This window comes from Sus scrofa, chromosome 1 (assembly GCF_054392235.1).
Source record: "Sus scrofa isolate SSC_HxYL_T2T_F1_AM1 chromosome 1, Sscrofa_HxYL_maternal_Yorkshire_Landrace_v2.0, whole genome shotgun sequence".
In the NCBI taxonomy this organism is placed as follows: domain Eukaryota; kingdom Metazoa; phylum Chordata; class Mammalia; order Artiodactyla; family Suidae; genus Sus; species Sus scrofa.
Genome location: NC_139383.1, coordinates 154659425 through 154678843, shown reverse-complemented (window position 1 = coordinate 154678843; position 19419 = coordinate 154659425). Strand labels below are relative to the sequence as shown.

Here is a 19419-nt window from a genome sequence, read left to right as displayed (position 1 = left end):
GGTCCCATACCTGAGACAAAGTGAGAGTGACCTAGAAAAGGGGGCTCTGTAATGAGTAGCAGGTCGAGAATTCCAAAGAGAAGCTTGGCCTTCTTCGGACCTGGTCTTTCGAGCTGTCTAAGGTTCTCCAGCTTATTCCGAAAAAATCTGTTTTCCTAGGATGTGGCAAAGGGTTGAAAGATTTCTTGGCCCCAAAAGCAGAGATTCAGAAATGAGGTTAAATGGAACAGGTTAAGCATTGGGTCAAATAACACAGGTAGCTGGATTGATTAGAGTCTCACTATGATGGAAAAAAAAAAATCATTAAAAAAAAAAAAAAAAGACTGGAGTGTCCATCGTGGCTCAGTGGTTAACGAATCGACTAGGAACCCTGAGGTTGCAAGTTCGATCCCTGGCCTTGCTCAGTGGGTTGAGGATCCGGTGTTGCCGTGAGCTGTGGTATAGGTTTTAGACGCAACTCAGATCCCGCATTGCTGTGGCTCTGGCATAGGCCAATGGCTATAGCTCCGATTCAACCCCTAGCCTGGGAACCTCCAAATGCCGTGGGAGCAGCCCAAGAAGTGGCAAAAAGACCAAAAAAAAAAAAAAAAAAAAGGCTCTTGGGAGTTCCCATTATGGTTCAGTGGATTAAGAACCTGACTAGTATCCATGAGGATGCAGGTTTGATCCCTGGCCTTGATCAGGGGGTTAACAATCCAGCATGGCCATAGCTGTAGTGTAGGTCAAAGATGCAGCCTGGATCTGGTGTTGCTGTGGCTGTGACGTAGGCTGGCAGCCACAGTTCTGATTTGAACCCTAGCCTGGGAAATTCCATATGCCACAGGTGTGCCCCTCCACCCCAAAAAACCCCCCAAAGTCTCATCAGAACAATAGACAAATAAGCAATCATTTTCCTTATTAAATAAATGGTATCCTTTATTAAATTTCAAAGCCCTACCAACCATGCAATGGTATACCAGTGCTTTCTGAATAAATCCAGCCCAGTTCAGGGATTCTAATCTGGCTACTAAACTCTTAGTCTCCTGAGGTCTCTGGTCAGTACCTTCAGCATAACTGCAGTGAATCAATCTGTTTGTGTCTGTCTGTCTCTCCCTTGCCAGTTTATGGTGCTGCTGTGTCTTTGAACTTACAAACTGAAGCACAGCTTGTGTTTTCAGCCATGAATCATCATTGTGATTCTTGACAGTTCCCGCCCTGAGTATGTAGCCTTTAGCTTTGCACAAACTATTGCAGAGACAGAGGTACCATTCATTGGTGTTTGCCAGCTGGGACTACATGACAACAGGAAAATTCATGTTGGATACTTTATTTTTACACATTAACAAAATTCTTGGTCACCCTACCCTATTACAAAGTGACGTTGGATATAATTGTGCACTTTTTTATTTATCGTGTAACTTTAAGCATAAAACATTAAAATGTAAAACAAACAAAACCCATAAAGAACGTATGTTTATGGATCCTTTCCAATTCTCACTTCTTGTACTTTATACTTTTATTGTTCTTCTCTCTCACCCCTCCTGTTTTCATATTTGCCTTCTTTTTAATTTCCCTTTCTTAAATAATTGCTTACTCCCTTAAGTAACCTATTGGTGGCACTCAAAGTCATCTCTTAGGCTATTTGGTTGCCCCCAGAAATAAAGAGATTGTAGGATCTTGTGTATTGATTAGGCAGTTTATCATGATTGGAGTATTATCACTTTCATTAGTCCTACTCCAACTAAAAAAACTAGGTTTAGTCACACATGCTAACAAAATATTAAAGTTTAGTGCATTAAACTTTAAATTAACAAGTCCAAATCACCAACATTTTTAGTGAAAATGTTTTCAGAAATTGCTGATGTTTAAGATGACCAATATGGACTCACTCATGGTTCTGATTTAAACATCAAATAAACAAAACACATTAGCACTCAGTTTCTGTGGAAGGTTTCTCTTGCTTACCTTTCTGTTCTTCAGTTGTGATTCCAGACACAACTACTAAGCTACCTACACTGCTGGCATGTCCAGATCTCTCTAAGTTGCCCTGAATGGCTTTAGTATTCCTAGAGTGGCCGTGTAAACTTTTTGACCTTAAAGATGAGAATCCCAAAGTCCTGTCTGTTTGCACAGACAGTAAGTTTTCCTTGTCAGTTCTGTCAGTAACAGCTAGAGACAAAGGAGAGCTCTCAGGGGCTGTTTTAGAAACACAGTTTTCATCTTCAGTGTCTGTGCAATGTCCTTTGTGCTCGGCCCATGCTGCAGCTTCCGACCCAAAGGAAGGGATATCTGTACTTTGAGAACGTGTAATCTTGTGAACTTGATACTTCCATTCTGTGGTCCATTGCTGAACTGCTGAGGGGCACGGCTGGCCCACAACCTCACTGTACTCTGCATTCCAGTTGTTAACGCCACTGACCAGCTTTCTTCCACGGGAATACACAAAGCTTCTGGACTTCATTGTTTTGCAAGCACAGAACGTCTCATCAGGGTAATAGTGTGTCATTTTTGCTTCTTCCAAGGGATAAGAAGTGGTGCCTTCCATCTTTGTTGTTTCCACTGTTAGCTGAGTGCCGGGAAAATCAAACTCGTTCTGTCCCTGTGGGACATTTGTTTCATTTAAACATAGGGAAACAGTTTCTTCTCTTTTAGAGTTGGCCTGCCTTTCATCGTCTTTAGGTGAAATCCCAATATCTGGATCTAATTTCAGCTCAGAGGTGATCTTCATGTGGTCTTCAGCAAGCTGACTACAATCTGGGATTGCTGGTGTGCCAGGTGGCAGGTGAAGGCTGCCCTGGAGCTCTGGGGCCAGATGTGTTCTTTGGTCCTTCTCTTCTTGCGTGCAGAAGGAGCCAGCTTTTTTCCTGAACACTGTCCCTGGTGGCATGGAGAGAGAAGTATCTTCATACAACAACTCCTCCCCATTAAAATGGTACCTGTACAGGCTGTAGCCGTCGGCGCTGTTGATGCTGCTTTGCCTTAGGAGAAATGTTGCATCACATTCTGAAGAAGCCCGGGACCGAGTCTGTATCAGGTCAGATTTGTCAATTCCTGCAAGGTTTTCGAGAGCATTAACCATTCTGTTAGAAAGTTCTTCCAGCTGGGAAAGCCGAAGGTCGACTGTCTGTAGGGAAGTCTTCATAAAGTTTTCCCTTTCATTGATTTCTTCCAACCTCATTGACATATTTTCAACTCTGGTGAATACAAAGGGATAGGGTTATTAAACCAAGATGAACTAAATTAAAACCAAAAAACAACATATAATGTTATTGCTGTTATGTGATTTTTTTCAGGCATTTGGGAATGATGGGGCTGGTTGGGCATATTTTTGAACTTCACTAATATAACCACTGAAAATTACCATGAGGCACATTGGAAAATAATAGAAATACAGTTAACAGAGTTCTATTTGCCGTTCATTGCTCTTGGTGCCTGATGTATTCATTAATAAGCCCTCACAGAGGTAATTATTCCAGGCTTGTTTAACTCCTACCAGCCCTATGAGGTGGCATTATTGTCATCATGACCATTTTACAGATGGGTAAATCAAGTCATGGAGTACACAAGTAAGGACATATGGGTGGCAACAGTGGAGCCGGGATTTGAAGGTGCCTAGAGTGGCTCCAGAATTGGCTCCAGCTCTGGTCTCTTAGCTGGTTTATCAATGCCTCTGAGAATAAAGGCACTTAGGTTTTTGAGTTTTCACTCTGTCAGCAATGAATGGTTATGATGACACAATAAATGAATTAAACCCCTTATTTGAAGTTCAAGGGATTCAGAAAATGAATTGCTGGTAATTCAGATTCATTGCTAATCATTAGAGAAATACAAATCAAAACTACAGTGGGATACCACATTATACCAGTCAGAATGGCCATTATTTAAAGTCTACAAATAATAAATGCTGGAAAGGATGTGGAGAAAAGGAAGCCCTTGTGCACTCTTGGTGGGAATGTAAGTTGGTGCAACTACTATGGAAAACAGTGTGTAGATTCTTTAGAAAACTAAAAATAGAACTACCATATGATCCAACAATCCCACTCCTGGGCATCTATCTGGAAAAAACTATAATTCAAAGATATATGCACCCCAATGTCACTGCAGCACTATTTACAATAGCCAAGGCATGGAAGTAACCTAAATGTGTTATCAACAGATGAATGGATAAAGATGTAGTACATACATACAAAATAATACTACTCAGCCATTGGAAAGAATGAAATAAGGCCATTTACAGTAATGTAAATGGATCTAGAGATGATCATACTAAGTGAAGTCAGAAAGAGAAAGACAAATATCATATGGCATTACTGATATGTGGAATCTACAATATGATGCAAATGAACTTATCTATAAAACAGAAAAAGAAGGATGGGATTAAGACGGTGTAGAAGGACTAAAGCTTAGCTTCCCTCATAAAAACAACAAAATTATAACCAACTGCTGAACAACCTTCAACAAAATTAGACTGGAAACTATCTAAAAAGATACTCTGCTCCAAAAGACAAAGAGGATGCCACATCAAGATGGTAGGAGGAGTGATTATGTGATATAAGCATCCTCATACCCACCAGTGGGCAGCCCACAGATTGGAAAGTAACTATATTGCAGAGGCTCACCAACAGGAGTGAGAGTTCTGAGCCCATATCAGGTCCCCTTGCCTGCCATGCATTGGGAGGAGGAGACCCCAAAGAATTTGGCTTTGAGGGCCACAGGGCTTGTGTGCAGGAGCTCCATAGGACTGGGGGAAATGGAGACTCCATTCTTTTCTTTTCTTTTCTTTTTTTTTTTTTTGTCTTTTTGCCTTTTCTAGGGCTGCTCCCACAGCATATGGAGGTTCCCAGGCTAGGGGTCTAATTGGAGCTGAAGCCACTGGCCTATGCCAGAGCCACAGCAACACGGGATCTGAGCCACATCTGTGACCTACACCACAGCTCACGGCAACACCGGATCCTTAACCCACTGAGCAAGGTCAGGGATTGAACCTGCAACCTCATGGTTCCCAGGCGGATTCATTAACCACTAAGCCACGACAGGAACTCCCCAGACTCCATTCTTGAAAGGCACACACAGAGTTTCATGTCCACCGGGTCTCAGGGCAAAGCAGAGACTCCGCAGGAATCTGGGTGAGACCTGCCTACGGTTCTTGTAGGATCTCCTGGGAAGACAGGAGATGACTGTGGCTCACTGTGGGATAAGGACATTGGAGGCAAAGGTCTTGGGAATAATCATCAGTGTGAACTCCTCTAGAGGTGGACACTTTGGAAAAATCTGTCTCTACTCATCAGAGTTGAAGAGCCCCAGGCCAAACAATAAACTGTGTGGGAACACAGCACCACTCATCAGTAAACAGGCTGCCTAAAGACCCCTCCCCAGGCACACAGCTGCCTCTAATAATGCCCAGAGATGAAGGCCCACCCACCAGAGCGATAAGAATCAGCTCCTCCTACCACTGGGTAGGCACCAGTCCCTCCCATCAGGAAGCCTGTAGCAAGACCCTGTACCAATTTCAGCCACAAAGGGGGCACACATCAGAAGCAAGAGTGGCTACAACCCTATTGTCTACAAAAAGGAGACCACACTAAAAATCTACACAAAATGAAAAGGCAAAGAATTATGACTCAGATAAAGGGACACACACACACACAAAAAAAAAAACCCCAGAAAAACAGCTAAGTGATCTGGAGATTGCCAACCTCCATGAAAAAGACTTTACACTAATGATAGCAAAGATGATTTGAGAGCTTGGAAATAAATTGGAGGCAAAGATTGATTAATTATAAGAAATACTGAACAAAGAAATAGAAGATGTAAAGATTAAGCAAGCAGAGATGCAAAATAAAATAACTGAAATAAAAAATTCACTAGAAGGAACAAAGAGCAGAATGCAGAAGAAGGAGTAAACAAGGTGGAAGACAGGCTAGTGGAAATCACTGACAAGGAGCAAAAAAGAAAAAAAAGATTAAAAAGAAATGAAGACCATCTAAGAGAACTCTGGGACAACTTCAAATGCACCAATATCTGTATTACAGGGGTGCCAGAAGGAGAAGAGAGAGAGAAAGGGCCAGAGAAGATATTTGAAGAGGTAGCTGAAAACTTCCCTAACATAGGGAAGGAATCACTCACTCAAATCCAGGAAGCACAAGGAGTACTATAAAAAATAAATCCAAGGAGAAATACCCAAAGACACATATTAATCAAACTGACCAAAATTAAAGGCAATGAGAAAATACTGAAAGCAGCAAGGAAAAAGAAACAAATAACAAACAAAGGAACCCTGATAAGGTTACTGGCTGATTTTTCAGTAGAAACTCTGCAGGCCAGAAGGGATTGGCATGATATACTTAAAGTGATGAAAGTGGAGTTCCCATTGTGGTGCAGCAGAAATGAACCTGACTAGGATCCATGAGGACCTTGCTCAGTGGGTTAAGGATCTAGTATTGCCATGAGCTGTGGTGTAGGTCTCAGGCATGGCTAAGATCCTGAGTTGCTGTAGCTGTGGTGTAGGCCGGCAGCTACAGCTCCAATTTGACCCCTAGCCTGGGAACTTTCATATGGCTTTGGGTGTGGCCCTAAAAACAAAAAAAAAAAAAAAACAAAAAAAAAAAAAACAAAAAAAAAAAGGCATGAAATGAAAAAACCTCCAGCAAGATTATTCTACCTAGCAAGGCTCTCATTCAGATTTGAAGGAAAAATCAAAAGCTTTATAGAGCAGCAAAAGCTAAGAAAATACAGCACCATTAAACCATCTTTATAATAACACTGAAGGAACTTTTCTAGGTGGGAAAGAAAGGGTCACAGCTAGAAACAAAAATATTACAAATGACAAGGCTCACCAGTAAAGGCATATATATAAAGATTGGAAATCATCCACACACAAATATGCTACCCAAACCAGAAATCAGGTAAAGAGGAGGGTACAAGTGCAGAATACTGGAGATGCATTTGCAATCAAGAGACCAGCAACATAAAAAATTCCATACATATATACATATTCCTATATCAAAACTTCGTGGTAGCTGCAAATGAAGAACTGACAACAGATACACACACAAATAAGAAAAAGCAATCTAAACACAACACTAAATACTAAAGTCAGCAATCACAAGAGAAGAGAACAAGAGAAAAAGGTAAGAAAAAAGACCAAGAAAAACAAATCCAGAACAATTAATAAAATGGTAATAAGAACATACATATAAGTACATATCAAAATTACCTTAAATGTAAATGGACTAAATGCCCCAACCAAAAGATATAGACTGGCTGAATGGATACAAAAACAAGACCCATATATAAGCTGTCTTCAAGAAAGTCACTTCAGTTCTAGGGACACATACAAATTGAAAGTGAGAGAATGGAAGAAAATATCCCATGCAAATGGTAATCGAAAGAAAGCTGGAGTAGCAATACTCATTTCAGACACAATTGACCTTAAAATAAAGAATGTTGTAAGAAACAAAGAAAACATTACATAATGATCAAAGGAGAAGATATAACAGTTGTAAATATATATGCACCCAACATAGGATCACCTCAAAATATGGGGCAGCTGCTAACAACCCTAAAAGGAGAAATTGTTAATAACACAATAATAGCAGGGGCCTTTAACACCCCACTTACAGCAATGGACAGATCATCCAGACAGAAAATCAATAAGGAAACATAGGCCTTAAATTATGCATTAGACATGATGGACTTTTTGATATTTATAGACTATTCCACCCCAAAGCAACAGAACACATTCTTCTCAAGTGCACACAGAACATTCCCTAGGATAAATCACATCTGGGCCACAAATCAAGCCTTGGTAAATTTAAGAAAATTGAAATTGGGAGTCCCCATCATGGCTCAAACCCCCATCATGGTAACAAACCTGACTGGTATCCATGGGGATGCAGGTTGGATCCCTGGCCTTGCTCAGTGGGTTAAGGATCAAGCATTGCTGTGAGCTGTGGCTTGGATCCCGCATTGATGTGCCTGTGGTGTAGCCTGGCAACTGTAACTCTGATTTGATGTCTAGCCTGGGAACTTCCATATGCTGCAATGATGTGGCCCTAAAAAGCAAAAAAAAAAAAACAAAACAAAACAAAACAAAACAAAACAAAAAAAAAACAAAAAAAAAGAAAGAAAAGAAAAGAAAAAAAGAAAAAAGGAAATTTGAAATCATATCAAGCATCTTTTCCAACCACAATGCTCTAAGACTAGAAATCAATAACAAGAGAAAACTGCAAAAAACACCAACACATGGAAACTAAACAAGATGCTACTAAACAACCAAAGCAACACTAAAGAAATCAAAGAATAAATTTTAAAAAAGTACGTAGAAGCAAATGACAACAAAGACACAACAATCCAAAACCTATGGGATGCAGAAAAGCAGTTCTAAGAGAGAAGTTTATAGCAATAAGCTTCCTGGACACAAGAAAAATCTCAAATAAACATCCTAACTTTGGGAGTTCCTGTTGTGGCACAGTGGTAAACGAATCCGACTAGGAACCATGAGGTTGTGGGTTCGATCCCTGCCCTTGCTCAGTGGGTTAACGATCCAGTGTTGCCATGAGCTGTGGTGTAGGTTGCAGATGGGCTCAGATCCTGCGTTGCTGTGGCTCTGGCTTAGGCTGGCAGCTACAGCTCCGATTCGACCCCTAGCCTGGGAACCTCCCATATGCCGCGGGAGCGGCCCAAGAAATGGCAAAAAGACAAAAAAAAAAAAGAAAAAAAAATCCTAACTTTACACTAAAGCAACTAGAGAAAAAAAAAAACAGCAAAAACCCAAAGTTAGCAGAAGGAAATAAATCATAAAGATCAGTGCAGAAATAAATGAAATAGAAATTAAGAAAATCATAGAAAAGATCAATGAAACTAAAAGCTGGTTCTCGAAAAGCTCAAAAAAATTGATAAACACTTAGCCACCCTCATGAAGAAAAAAAGAGAATACTCAATAGAATTAGAAATTAAAAAGAAGTTACAATGGACATTACAGAAATACAAAGGATCTTAAGATACTACTATAAGCAACTACATGCCAGTAAAATGGGGGCAACCTAGAAGAAATGGACAAATTCTTAGAAAAGTACAATCTTCCAAGACTAAACCAAGACGAAATAGAAAAGACGAATGGACCAATCCCAAGTACTGAAATTGAAACTGTGATAAAAAAACCTCCAAGAAACAAGAGTCCAGGACCAGATGGCAAATTCTATCAAAAATAATTTCTATTCTTCTGAAACTATTCTAAAATATTGCAGAGGAAGGAACACGCCCAAACTCATTCTATGAGGCCACCATCACCCTGATACCAAAGCCAGACAAAGATACCATTAAAAAAAAGATTACAGGCCAATATCACTAATGAACATAGGTGAAAAAATTCTCAACAAAATGCTAGCAAACCAAACCCAGATCATGTGTGTGATTAAAGGGATCACACAGATGATTGTGTGGGATTTATCCCAGGGATGCAAGGATTTTTCAATGTCTTCAAATCAATCAGTGTGATACACCACATTAACAAACTGAAGAATAAAAACCATATGATCTTTTCAATAGATTCAGAAAAAGCCTTTGACAAAATCCAACACCCATTTCTGATAAAATACCTCCAGAAAGTGGGCATAGAGGGAAACTACCTCAACATAATAAAGGCCACATTTGACAAACTCACAGCGAACATCATTCTCAATGGTGAAAAGCTGAAAGAATTCCCACTGAGATCAGGAACAAGACAAAGATGTCCACTCTAGCCACTACTATTCAACATTTTGGAAGTTCTAACCATGGAAATCAAAGAAGAAAAAGAAATAAAAGGAATCCAAGTTGGAAAGGAAGAAGTAAAACTATCACTGTTTTCAGATGACATGATACTATACCTAGAAAATCCTAAAGACACTGCCAGAAAACTGTTAGAGCTCATCAATGAATTTGGTAAAGTTAAAGGATACAAAATTAATACACAGAAATCGATGGCAGCCAGATGTCTATCATCAGAAAGTTTACAAACAACAAATGATCGAGAGGGTGTGGACAAAAGGGAACCCTCTTACACTGTTGGTTGGAATGTAAATTGGTGCAACCACTAAGGAAAACAGTGTGGAGATTCCTCAGAAAACTAAAAATTGAATTACCATATGATCTATCAATCCCACTCCAGGGCATCTATTCAGATGACTTGAAAAGATACATGTACCCCAATATTCACTGCAGCACTATATACAATAGCCAAGACATGGAAGCCACCTAAATGTCCATTGATAGAGGAGTAGGTAAAGAAGAGGTGTTACATATACACAATGGAATATTACTCGGCCATAAAAAGGAGTGAAATAATGGCATTTGCAGCAACATGGATGGACCTAGAAATTATCATGCCAAGTGAAGTTAGTCAGACAGTGAGACACAAACATCATATGCTGTCACTTATATGTGGAATCTAAAAAAAGAATACAGTGAACTTATTTGCAGAACAGAAACTCACTCACAGACTTTGAACAGTGGAACAGGATAGAAAGCCCAGAATTAAACCCATGTAACCAAAGTTGACAGTTTCCGGGAGGAGGGATGGGCTGGGTGTTTGCGATGGAAATATTGTAAAATTAGGTTGTGATGATGGTTGTACAACTATAAATATAGTAAAATTGAGTTAAAAAATAAAATAAAATAAAGAAACAGAAACAGATTCACAGAGAATAGACTTGTGGATGTCAAGGGTGATGGAGTGGGGAAGGGAAGGATTGGGAGATTGGGATTAGCAGATGCAAATTAGTATGTTTAGAATGGATAAACAACAAAGTTCTACTGCATAGCACAGTGAACTCTATTTAATATCCTGTGATGAACCTATAAGGAAAAGGAATATGAAAAAGAATGTGTGTATATATATAGATATATATATCTATATATAGATATATCTATATCTGAATCACTTTGCTGTACACTAGAAATTAACACAATATTGTAAATCAAACTACTTCAATAAAATAAATTTTAAAAAAGAAAAAACCTTTTTTAAAATTTTTTATCAAAGTATGGTTGATTTACAACATTGTGCCAATACGCACAAAAAATTAAGTTCAGGTGATCACATGGTTAACTTCAGGGATAAGAAGTCATTTAATTGTCTGAAGGATACCAGTAACTTAAAATTGTTCATTATATTTAATAGTTGGTATTCCCTTAATGGGGGTACAAGAAAGAAAGAGTATGACAGATTATAAATATCTGCTATTAGTTTTTTTTTTTTTTTTAGCTCCTAGAAGATCAGGCAACAGTCTATAAAACCATAATATTACCTGAACTAAAACCTGCTTTTATAGACATATTTTATATTTCTAAGAATAGGTATAGCATGAATTCTTTCCATCAGTTTGCAAACTTTAAAAGGCAGAAAGTTATGCCCAGGACCTGGGACTACCTTCTCAAAGTTGAATTTGTCCCCGGGGTGGCTGGGCAGAGGGGATTCTGACTTCCATTTTGGAGCCTCTGGGTCCACAGCAGTGTGGCACTCTGTTTTGGCAAGTTCATACGTGTGCGAAAGCAAATATTTTAGTGTGGGTTTATTAGGCTTTGATCTTCTTCCACCTTTCTATTTTTTTTTTTTTTTTTTTGTGGAAATGTATAGGCGGTCTTTAGTTTGCTTTGAGTCTGTGTCTAGTATGGCTTTGCTCCCCTCTCTGCACAGCCTTCTAAATCCTGCCCTCCTGCTCCTGCTTTCCTCTCACCCACTTCCTGATTCCCTGCTGTTCTTCTTGGCACAAAGTTTCTGCCCTCTGCCTGACTGCATCTCCTATGCACTTCCAGCTGCTTCTGTAGCCACCTTGCTCTCCCTTGTCCTAGAATGACTTTTGCTGATGTACTTCTGTTGGCAGCATTGACAGCTAGGCCCTGATGTGTGGGAAGGTCCTTGGCTTCTATTCTTAATGCATGGGGAGAGGACTATTTTTATACCCCTTAGGAAACCACATCATTTGAGCAGGAAGGGTCTGGCTTCCTAGAAGTTTGCCAAAGGGAGGACCAACTTCGCCAAATCTGCCATGGATAAGGAGTCCTGACTTTCTGCTTTAAAAGCTTCCCCACCACAGGAGACTTGAAGACAGATGCCAATGGTTCTTCCTCCTCCTGTGTTTCAGGGATCAACAGAGGAACATTTCACTCTTCATTTCCATGACTTCAAGTATGTCTTGGTTTTCTTGGTTAAATGTAACATCTCCCGGCTTACTTCAAAACTATTGTCCCATAATGCATTCCTTTCATGTTAAACCACATTGCCTCTGTAACACACTTGAGATCCTTTAACAAACACAACATTTAGAGATAAAGCAGCTGCACAAACTTATTCAAACATAAAGAAGCTGGTAAAATGTAGATGAGTATCTTCCCTTTCAAATCGTTTATAATTCTCTGCCTATTTTGTTCCCCTTGTGTGACCTACTCCAGATAACAGCATTGCTGGCCACTCACACAGAAAAAAGAAACCTCAAACCCGGTTTCGTAGCTTCTCTTAAATTCCTGACCTCCCCTCCCTGCTGCAGTGAATAAGTTACCAAGGGCTCTGTGTAAGATTCTTTTAAAGTGTCCCTTAAATTTCTCATCACTATGGCCACTCCCTTAGTTGAAGCTGTGGAAGAAACAAAGCTTTGTGATGTGGTTTAGGTTAAAAAAAAATTGTCAGAGGCTATTTCAAGCTTGTCGTAAATGCTAAAGTGTGGAGAGAGCACATTTTAGACGGCTGTGCCCAATCAAGGGAACTTGTATTGAACTTTTAGAGTATGTGAAAAAGAAAGAAAAAAAAATGAATTTTGGAGTTCTTGCTATGGCATAGCAGGTTAAGGATCCAGTGTCGTCTCTGAGGTGGCACAAGTTGGATCCTCTGCTCAGTGCAGTGGGTTAAGGATCTGGCATTGCTGCAGGTGTCATCTATGCCGCGGCTGCAGCTCAGATTTGATCCCTGGCCTGGGAATGTCCATCTGCTGCGGATGTGGCCAAAAAAGAAGAAGAAAAAAATTTAGGCTCACTCGTAAATGAAATGATTGACAAAAAGTACACATGAGGAACTGTCTCCTATGCTAGGCTTATTTTGTGACTTCCCATAAATGCTTAAATCATGATTCACAAATCTTGACATTCACAGGTGGAAATCCAAGGACTGATTTCCATTTCAGATGGGGAAGATAAGCTATGTAGGAAACAATTTGACAAGAGTTCTATATCTATTTACACACCAAATGGCAGGAAAACGTTTAAGAGAAGTCAATCATTTATGACAGAGCTCATGTGAGATGTCAGCTTTCCCAGATTTCAGTGCCTTAATTTTGCTTTCTTTTCAACACAGAATTAAATATATTTTCAGCCCAGAACAAAATACATCCAAAGTGATTTGCTTGGCTTTCTCATTAAACTTGATTTCATCTAAAAGACAAGTACCTTTTTATAAAAAAGTTATTTTATTTAGCATAGTTTATTTATAATGGTGTGTCGATTTCTGGGACTCAGTTATATATGTATATTTTCTTTTTCATGTGCTTTTCCATTATGGTTTATCATTGAATAGAGTTCCCTGTGCTACACTGTAGGACCTTGTTGTTTATCCATTCTATATGATAGTTTGCATCTGCTAATCCCAACCTCCCACTCCATCCCTCTTCCACTCCCTCCTCCTTGTTCTCTATGTCCATGAATCTGTTTCTGCTCTGTGGATATGTTCATTTGTGTCATATTGTAGCTACCACATATAAGTGATATCAGGTGACATTTGTTGAAAAGACATATTTCTAATATGTCATATTTCTAATTTCATGCTTTCCTTTTTGATTATTATTTTTAAATTACAGTTAATTTATAGTGTTCTGTCAATTTCTCCTATATGCAAAGTGACACTGTCATACATACATACATACATACATATATGTATGTTCTTTTTCTCACATTATCCTCCATCCTGTTCCATCACAAGTGACTATATATAGTTCCCTGTGCTATACAGCAGGATCTCCTTGCTTATCCACTCCAAATGCAATAGTTCGCATCATTTAACTCCAAACTCCAAGTCTGTCCCATTTCCTCCCCCTCCCCCTTGGCAACAACAAGACTGTTCTCCAAGTCCCTGAGTTTCTTTTCTGTGGAAAGGTTCATTTGTGCTGTATATTAGATTCCAGATATAAATGACATTATAGAGTATTTGTCTTTCTGACTTACTTCACTTAGCATGAGTCTCTAGTTCCATCGATGTTGCTACAAATAGCATTATTTTGTTCTTTTTTAGTAACTATGCAGTATTCCATTGTGTATATATACTGCATCTTCTTAATCCATTCATCTGTTGATGGATATTTAGGTTGTTTCCAGGTCTTGGCTATTGTGAATAGTGCTGCAATGAACATATGAGTGCATGTTTCTTTCTCAAAGAAAGTCCGATATATGCCCAAGAGTGGGATTGCTGGGCCATATGGTACTTCTATGTATAGTTTTGTAAGGTACCTCCATACTGTTTTCCATAGTAGTTGTACCAATTTATATTCCCACCAACAGTGCAGGAGGGTACCCTTTTTTCCACACCCTCTCCAGCATTTGTTATATGTTGCATTGTTGATGATGGCCATTCTGACTGGTGTGAGGTGGTACCTTATAGTAGTTTTGGTTTCCATTTCTGTAATAATTAGTGATGCTGAGAATTTTTTCATGTGCTTGTTGGCTATCTGTATATCTTCTTTGGAGAAATGTCTATTCAGGTCTTTTGCCTATTTTTCAATTGCATTGTTTGTTTTTTTGCTGTTGAGTTGTATAAGTTGTTTGTATATTTTAGAGATTAAGTCTTTGTCAGTTGCATTATTTGAAATTATTTTTCCCATTCCATAGGTTGTCTTTTTTTTGTGTGGTTTCCTTTGCAGTGAAAAAGCTTGTCAGTTTGATTAGGTCCCATTGGTTTATTTTTGCTTTTATTTCTGTTGCCTTAGGAGACTGACCTAAGAAAATATTTGTACGGTTGATGTCAGAAAATGTTTTGCTGATGTTTTCTTCTCAATAGATGCAGAAAAAGCATTTGACAAAATCCAACATCATTCATCATAAAAACTCTTACCAAAGTGGGTATAGAGGGAACATACCTTAACATAGTAAAACCATTTATGACAAGCCCACAGCAAATATACTCAATGGAGAAAAGCTGAAAGCCTTCCTGCTAAAATCTGGAACAAGACAAGGATGCCCACTCTCACCATTTCTATTCAACATAGTATTGGAAGTCCTAGCCACAGCAATCAGACAGACAAAAGAAATAAAAGGTATCCAAATTGGAAGAGAAGAGGTAGAATTGTCACTGTATGCAGACGACATGATACTATATGTAGAAAACCCTAAGGACTCCACATAAAAACTACTCAAACTGATCAACAAATTCAGCAAAGTAGCAGGATACAAGATTAATATTCAGAAATCAGCGGTGTTTCTGTACATTAACAAGGAAATATTAGAAAAGGTATATAAAAATATAATACCTTTTAAAACCACACCCCAAAAATTAAATACCTAGGAATAAACCTGGCCAAGGATGTGAAAGACTTACATGCTGAGAACAATAAAACATTAATTGGGGAAATTAAAGAGGACTCAAAGAAATGGAAAGATATTCCATGCTCTGATATGGAAGAATTAATATCATAAAAATGGCCATACTACCCAAAGCAATCCACATATTCAATGTAATCCCTATCAAATTACCCATGACATTTTTCACAGAACTAGAACAATCCAAAAATTTATACGAAACCGTAAAAGACTAAGAACTGTCAAAGCAATCCTGAGGAACAAAAACCAAGCAGGAAACATAACTCTCCCAGACTTCAGGCAATATTACAAAGCTATAGTAATCAAGACAGTGTGGTACTGTTACCAAAACAGACATACAGACCAATGAAACAGAATAGAGAACCCAGAAATAAACCCAGATACCTATGGTCAATTAATCTTTGACAAAGGAAGCAAGAACATAAAATGGGAAAAAGACAGTCTTTTCAGCCAGAATTGCTGGTAAATCTGGACAGCTACATGCAAATTAATGAAACTGGAACACACCCTCATACCACACACAAAAATAAGCTCAAAATGGCTTAAAGATGTAAGATAAGACACCATAAAACTCATGTTTTCTTTTTAAAACTATTACACAGAGGAGTTCTCTTGTGGTGCAGTGGGTTAAGGATCTGGTGTCAATGCTATGGCACAGGTTTGATCCCTGGTCCAGGACCTTCCACCTGCCGTGAGTGAGCCAAAATAAAATAAAATAAAATAAAATAAAATAAAATAAAATAAAATAAAATAAAATAAAATAAAATAAAACTGTCACACAGTAAATTGACTATTTTCCTTTTGGTATACAGGTCTATGGATATTAATATGTGTGTAAATTTCCAAAACCAACATCATGATCAGGATCCAGAGTAACTCTACCCTCCCCAAACTTCTTGGAGCTGAACCTTTATAGTCACACCCTCCCCCACCCTTAATCCTAGAAACCATTGATAAGTTCTTCATCCCTATTGTTTTATATTTTTAAGAATGTCAAATAAATAGAATCATACAGGAGGAAAGCTTTCAGGACTGGCTCCTCTCAGCATGACATTCTTGACATTCATGCAAGTTGTTGCATGTGTTAATCTTTTGTTCTTTTTTAATGACGGGTAGTATTACATGGTGTGGATGAACAATAGGTTGTTTCCATGTCTTAGCTCTTGTGAATAAGGCTGCAATAAACATGGGTGTATATGTGTGTGTCTCTTTGGTAAACGCTCTTCATTTCCTTTGGATAAATACCCAGAGGGATTGCTAGATTGTATGGTAGCTCTATTTTTAATTTTTGAGGAAACTCCATACTGATTCCCATAGTGGCTGAACCAGTAAGTTTTCATTTGCCTAGGATAAATACTGAAGAGTAGAATTGCTGATTCACATGGAGCGTGTACGTTTATCTTTGTAAGTGAGGAGTTTTCTGCTTAATTCCAATAATAGGCTTACTATATAAATTTGTGGAACTTTTGTAGTAACCTCCAAGAGAATACCTATGTAAGGCATAACTTCATCGGACTTCCATAGATCATCTGTTAAATATAAGGCCCAAATTTATGTTCTCAGGCTAAAACTCCTGTGTGTCTTTGCTAAGAACAGAAGGTAGACTTTGGGAACTCTGCAGTAAGCCAGTCATTAAAACTTGTTTTATATACAGTCATCATTTCCTGTGCAATGATCACCCTTTACCTTCAAGGCATCTCATAAATTACATGGGAACATTGCCTTAATGATGGAGTTAAATGTTAACATAAAAACATAATGTTAGTGGAAGAACGAGGTCCAGTTCATACTTGAAGAAACCTATGTTTTAAGATGCCTTGGTATTCTACCTTGAGTTCTAAGACAGCTCCTAACCTGTTATTTTATTCCAGGTCTATAGATCAGAAGGTTGTCTCATCCAGTCCAAATATTACATTTAGCTATTTTAATTTCCATCTACTTCTTCCTTTGGGGCTACCTTTTAAATTTAGTAATTGTAGGGAGGACATCCAGGGTAGAAACTGGCTGTGTTTACTTACAGAGTTTTTATATGTAAGAAACAAAGAACAAGACTCACGTCTTAACTCTTCTGTCATTATTTTTAGTGAGCGAAAGACTGAGTAGTTACTGAAAGAGTATCATGCTCTCTGGGGTTTTACCTCCATGCTGCATCATTTATACACACCAACATGGCCTCACCTCCAACTGCCTTGCTTTCTGAAATCCAAGTCATCTACATCGTTAGTTTTTTCTTATTATGTTCTACTTTCTGCTCTGGCCACTCAATGAAGGGCTTATTGATATCCTAGGTCCTCTCTTCCTTGCTTCCAACAAATGGAGTATATAATCCCTAAGCCTTTATGGATCACAACTAAGACCCCAGGGCTGGGCAGGATAAAGGGTGGCTGAAGGTGCTGTAGTATGTTTATGCTGCCCTTTGCAAATCCTGACATCACCATGGCACCTGCACTGACTGGTTCTTGGGAACTTAGGTCTCCTGCAGCCTCCCCATCCTTGTGCTTCATACATCATTCACTTTCTGTATCCTTGACCTTGGGGCCGTAACATGTCTCCTGGAGCCACACAGATTTGGCCCAGTACAAAGCATAGTTGGGTTGCCATTATTCTGGGCAGATAATCTCTCAGGGAGCAACTTTCCTACCACATTTCTCCTAAAGGCAAACTCAGATTCTCCCTATTGGCTTCAAATCTTTGATGTCCCCCCGCCCCCAATTCCTATTGTTTCTTCTTATGTGTCTGAATTTTCTATTAATATGAAGCTCCTGGCCTCTCTCCAGCCTTTTATTTGCTCCTGAGGAGAATTGGTTTTCTGGTCGGAGTTTGGGACCTGGACACAAGTGTGCTTCTTTCTGTCTCTGGGAGCCAGAAGCTTGCATGGAGTGTGGGTTCTCATTTTGTCTGGGTCATCTTAGCAGAGAAGGTGGGTTGATAGTGGTATGCCTAATTCTGGGGTGTGCGTTTGTCAAGAACTGAACCACACCCTCTAGCCCAACATTTATTATTAATAAAGCAGAGATCTTTAAAAAATCTCTGTCTGATATCTGCATCTATCTCTGAATTGGCTCTCAAAGGTAAGGAACACAATTGTCACTTACTAGACAAATTAAAATGTCAACACTAATCCTACTCCCTCCTCATCATCCAAGCACCCTTGCATCTTATCAGTGTGTTAAGACATTCAGATGAGCTCTCTCCCAGCCTTTCCCATCCCTGTGTGTGTCTTCGGATGGCCTTCTCCACATCAGAGGAATCACCACTTCCTTTCTAAGACTGAACTTTCTTTCAGGTCTCCTTCTATATACTATCTTATTTCTCTCCTTGCCTTTCTTTCCTTCTTTCCTTCTTTCATATGGAGGTTCCCAGGCTAGGGGTCTAATTGGAGCTGTAGCCACCGGCCTATGCCAGAGCCACAGCAACATGGGATCTGAGCCACGTCTGCGATCTATAACACAGTTCATGGCAACGCCAGATCCTTAACCCACTGAGCAAGGCCAGGAATTGAATCTGCAACCTCATGGTTCCTAGTTGGATTCGTTAACCACTGAGCCACGATGGGAACTCCTCTCCTTGTCTTTCTTGTTAGGGTCTTTCTTCTCTTCCTTGTCATTCAAGAAGAGGACACCAAACAAGATCTCAAGATCAATTGTCAGTTTCCCATCAGGCCTACTGGAAACCTGAAACCTTAATCCAGATCCATAAATATGACAAAAACCACTTAACCCAGAATGTTTCAGGGGAATCAGAACCTACTATATAGGTTTGGCTAGTCTAACACCTATAGCTCCTTAAGTATAGGACCAACTGCATTTAAAATGTATACTTTATATGAGCTATACCCTGCATACTTTGAAATATCAGACATATACAATAATTTTATAAATG

The 19419-nt window shown here is 39.1% G+C and overlaps 1 protein-coding gene across 1 annotated transcript in view; it reads right to left on the bottom strand.

Moving 5' to 3' along the window:
• Positions 1–918: 918 nt before the first annotated feature.
• The window catches only part of TRPM1 (transient receptor potential cation channel subfamily M member 1), a 138320-nt gene continuing 119819 nt past the window's right edge, over positions 919–19419 (bottom strand). The window contains exon 27 of the mRNA XM_085013924.1: positions 919–3173. Within this exon, the coding sequence (XP_084870050.1) occupies positions 1907–3173 (1267 nt within the window). The 3' untranslated portion in view covers positions 919–1906. The remainder of the gene's footprint in view (positions 3174–19419) is intronic.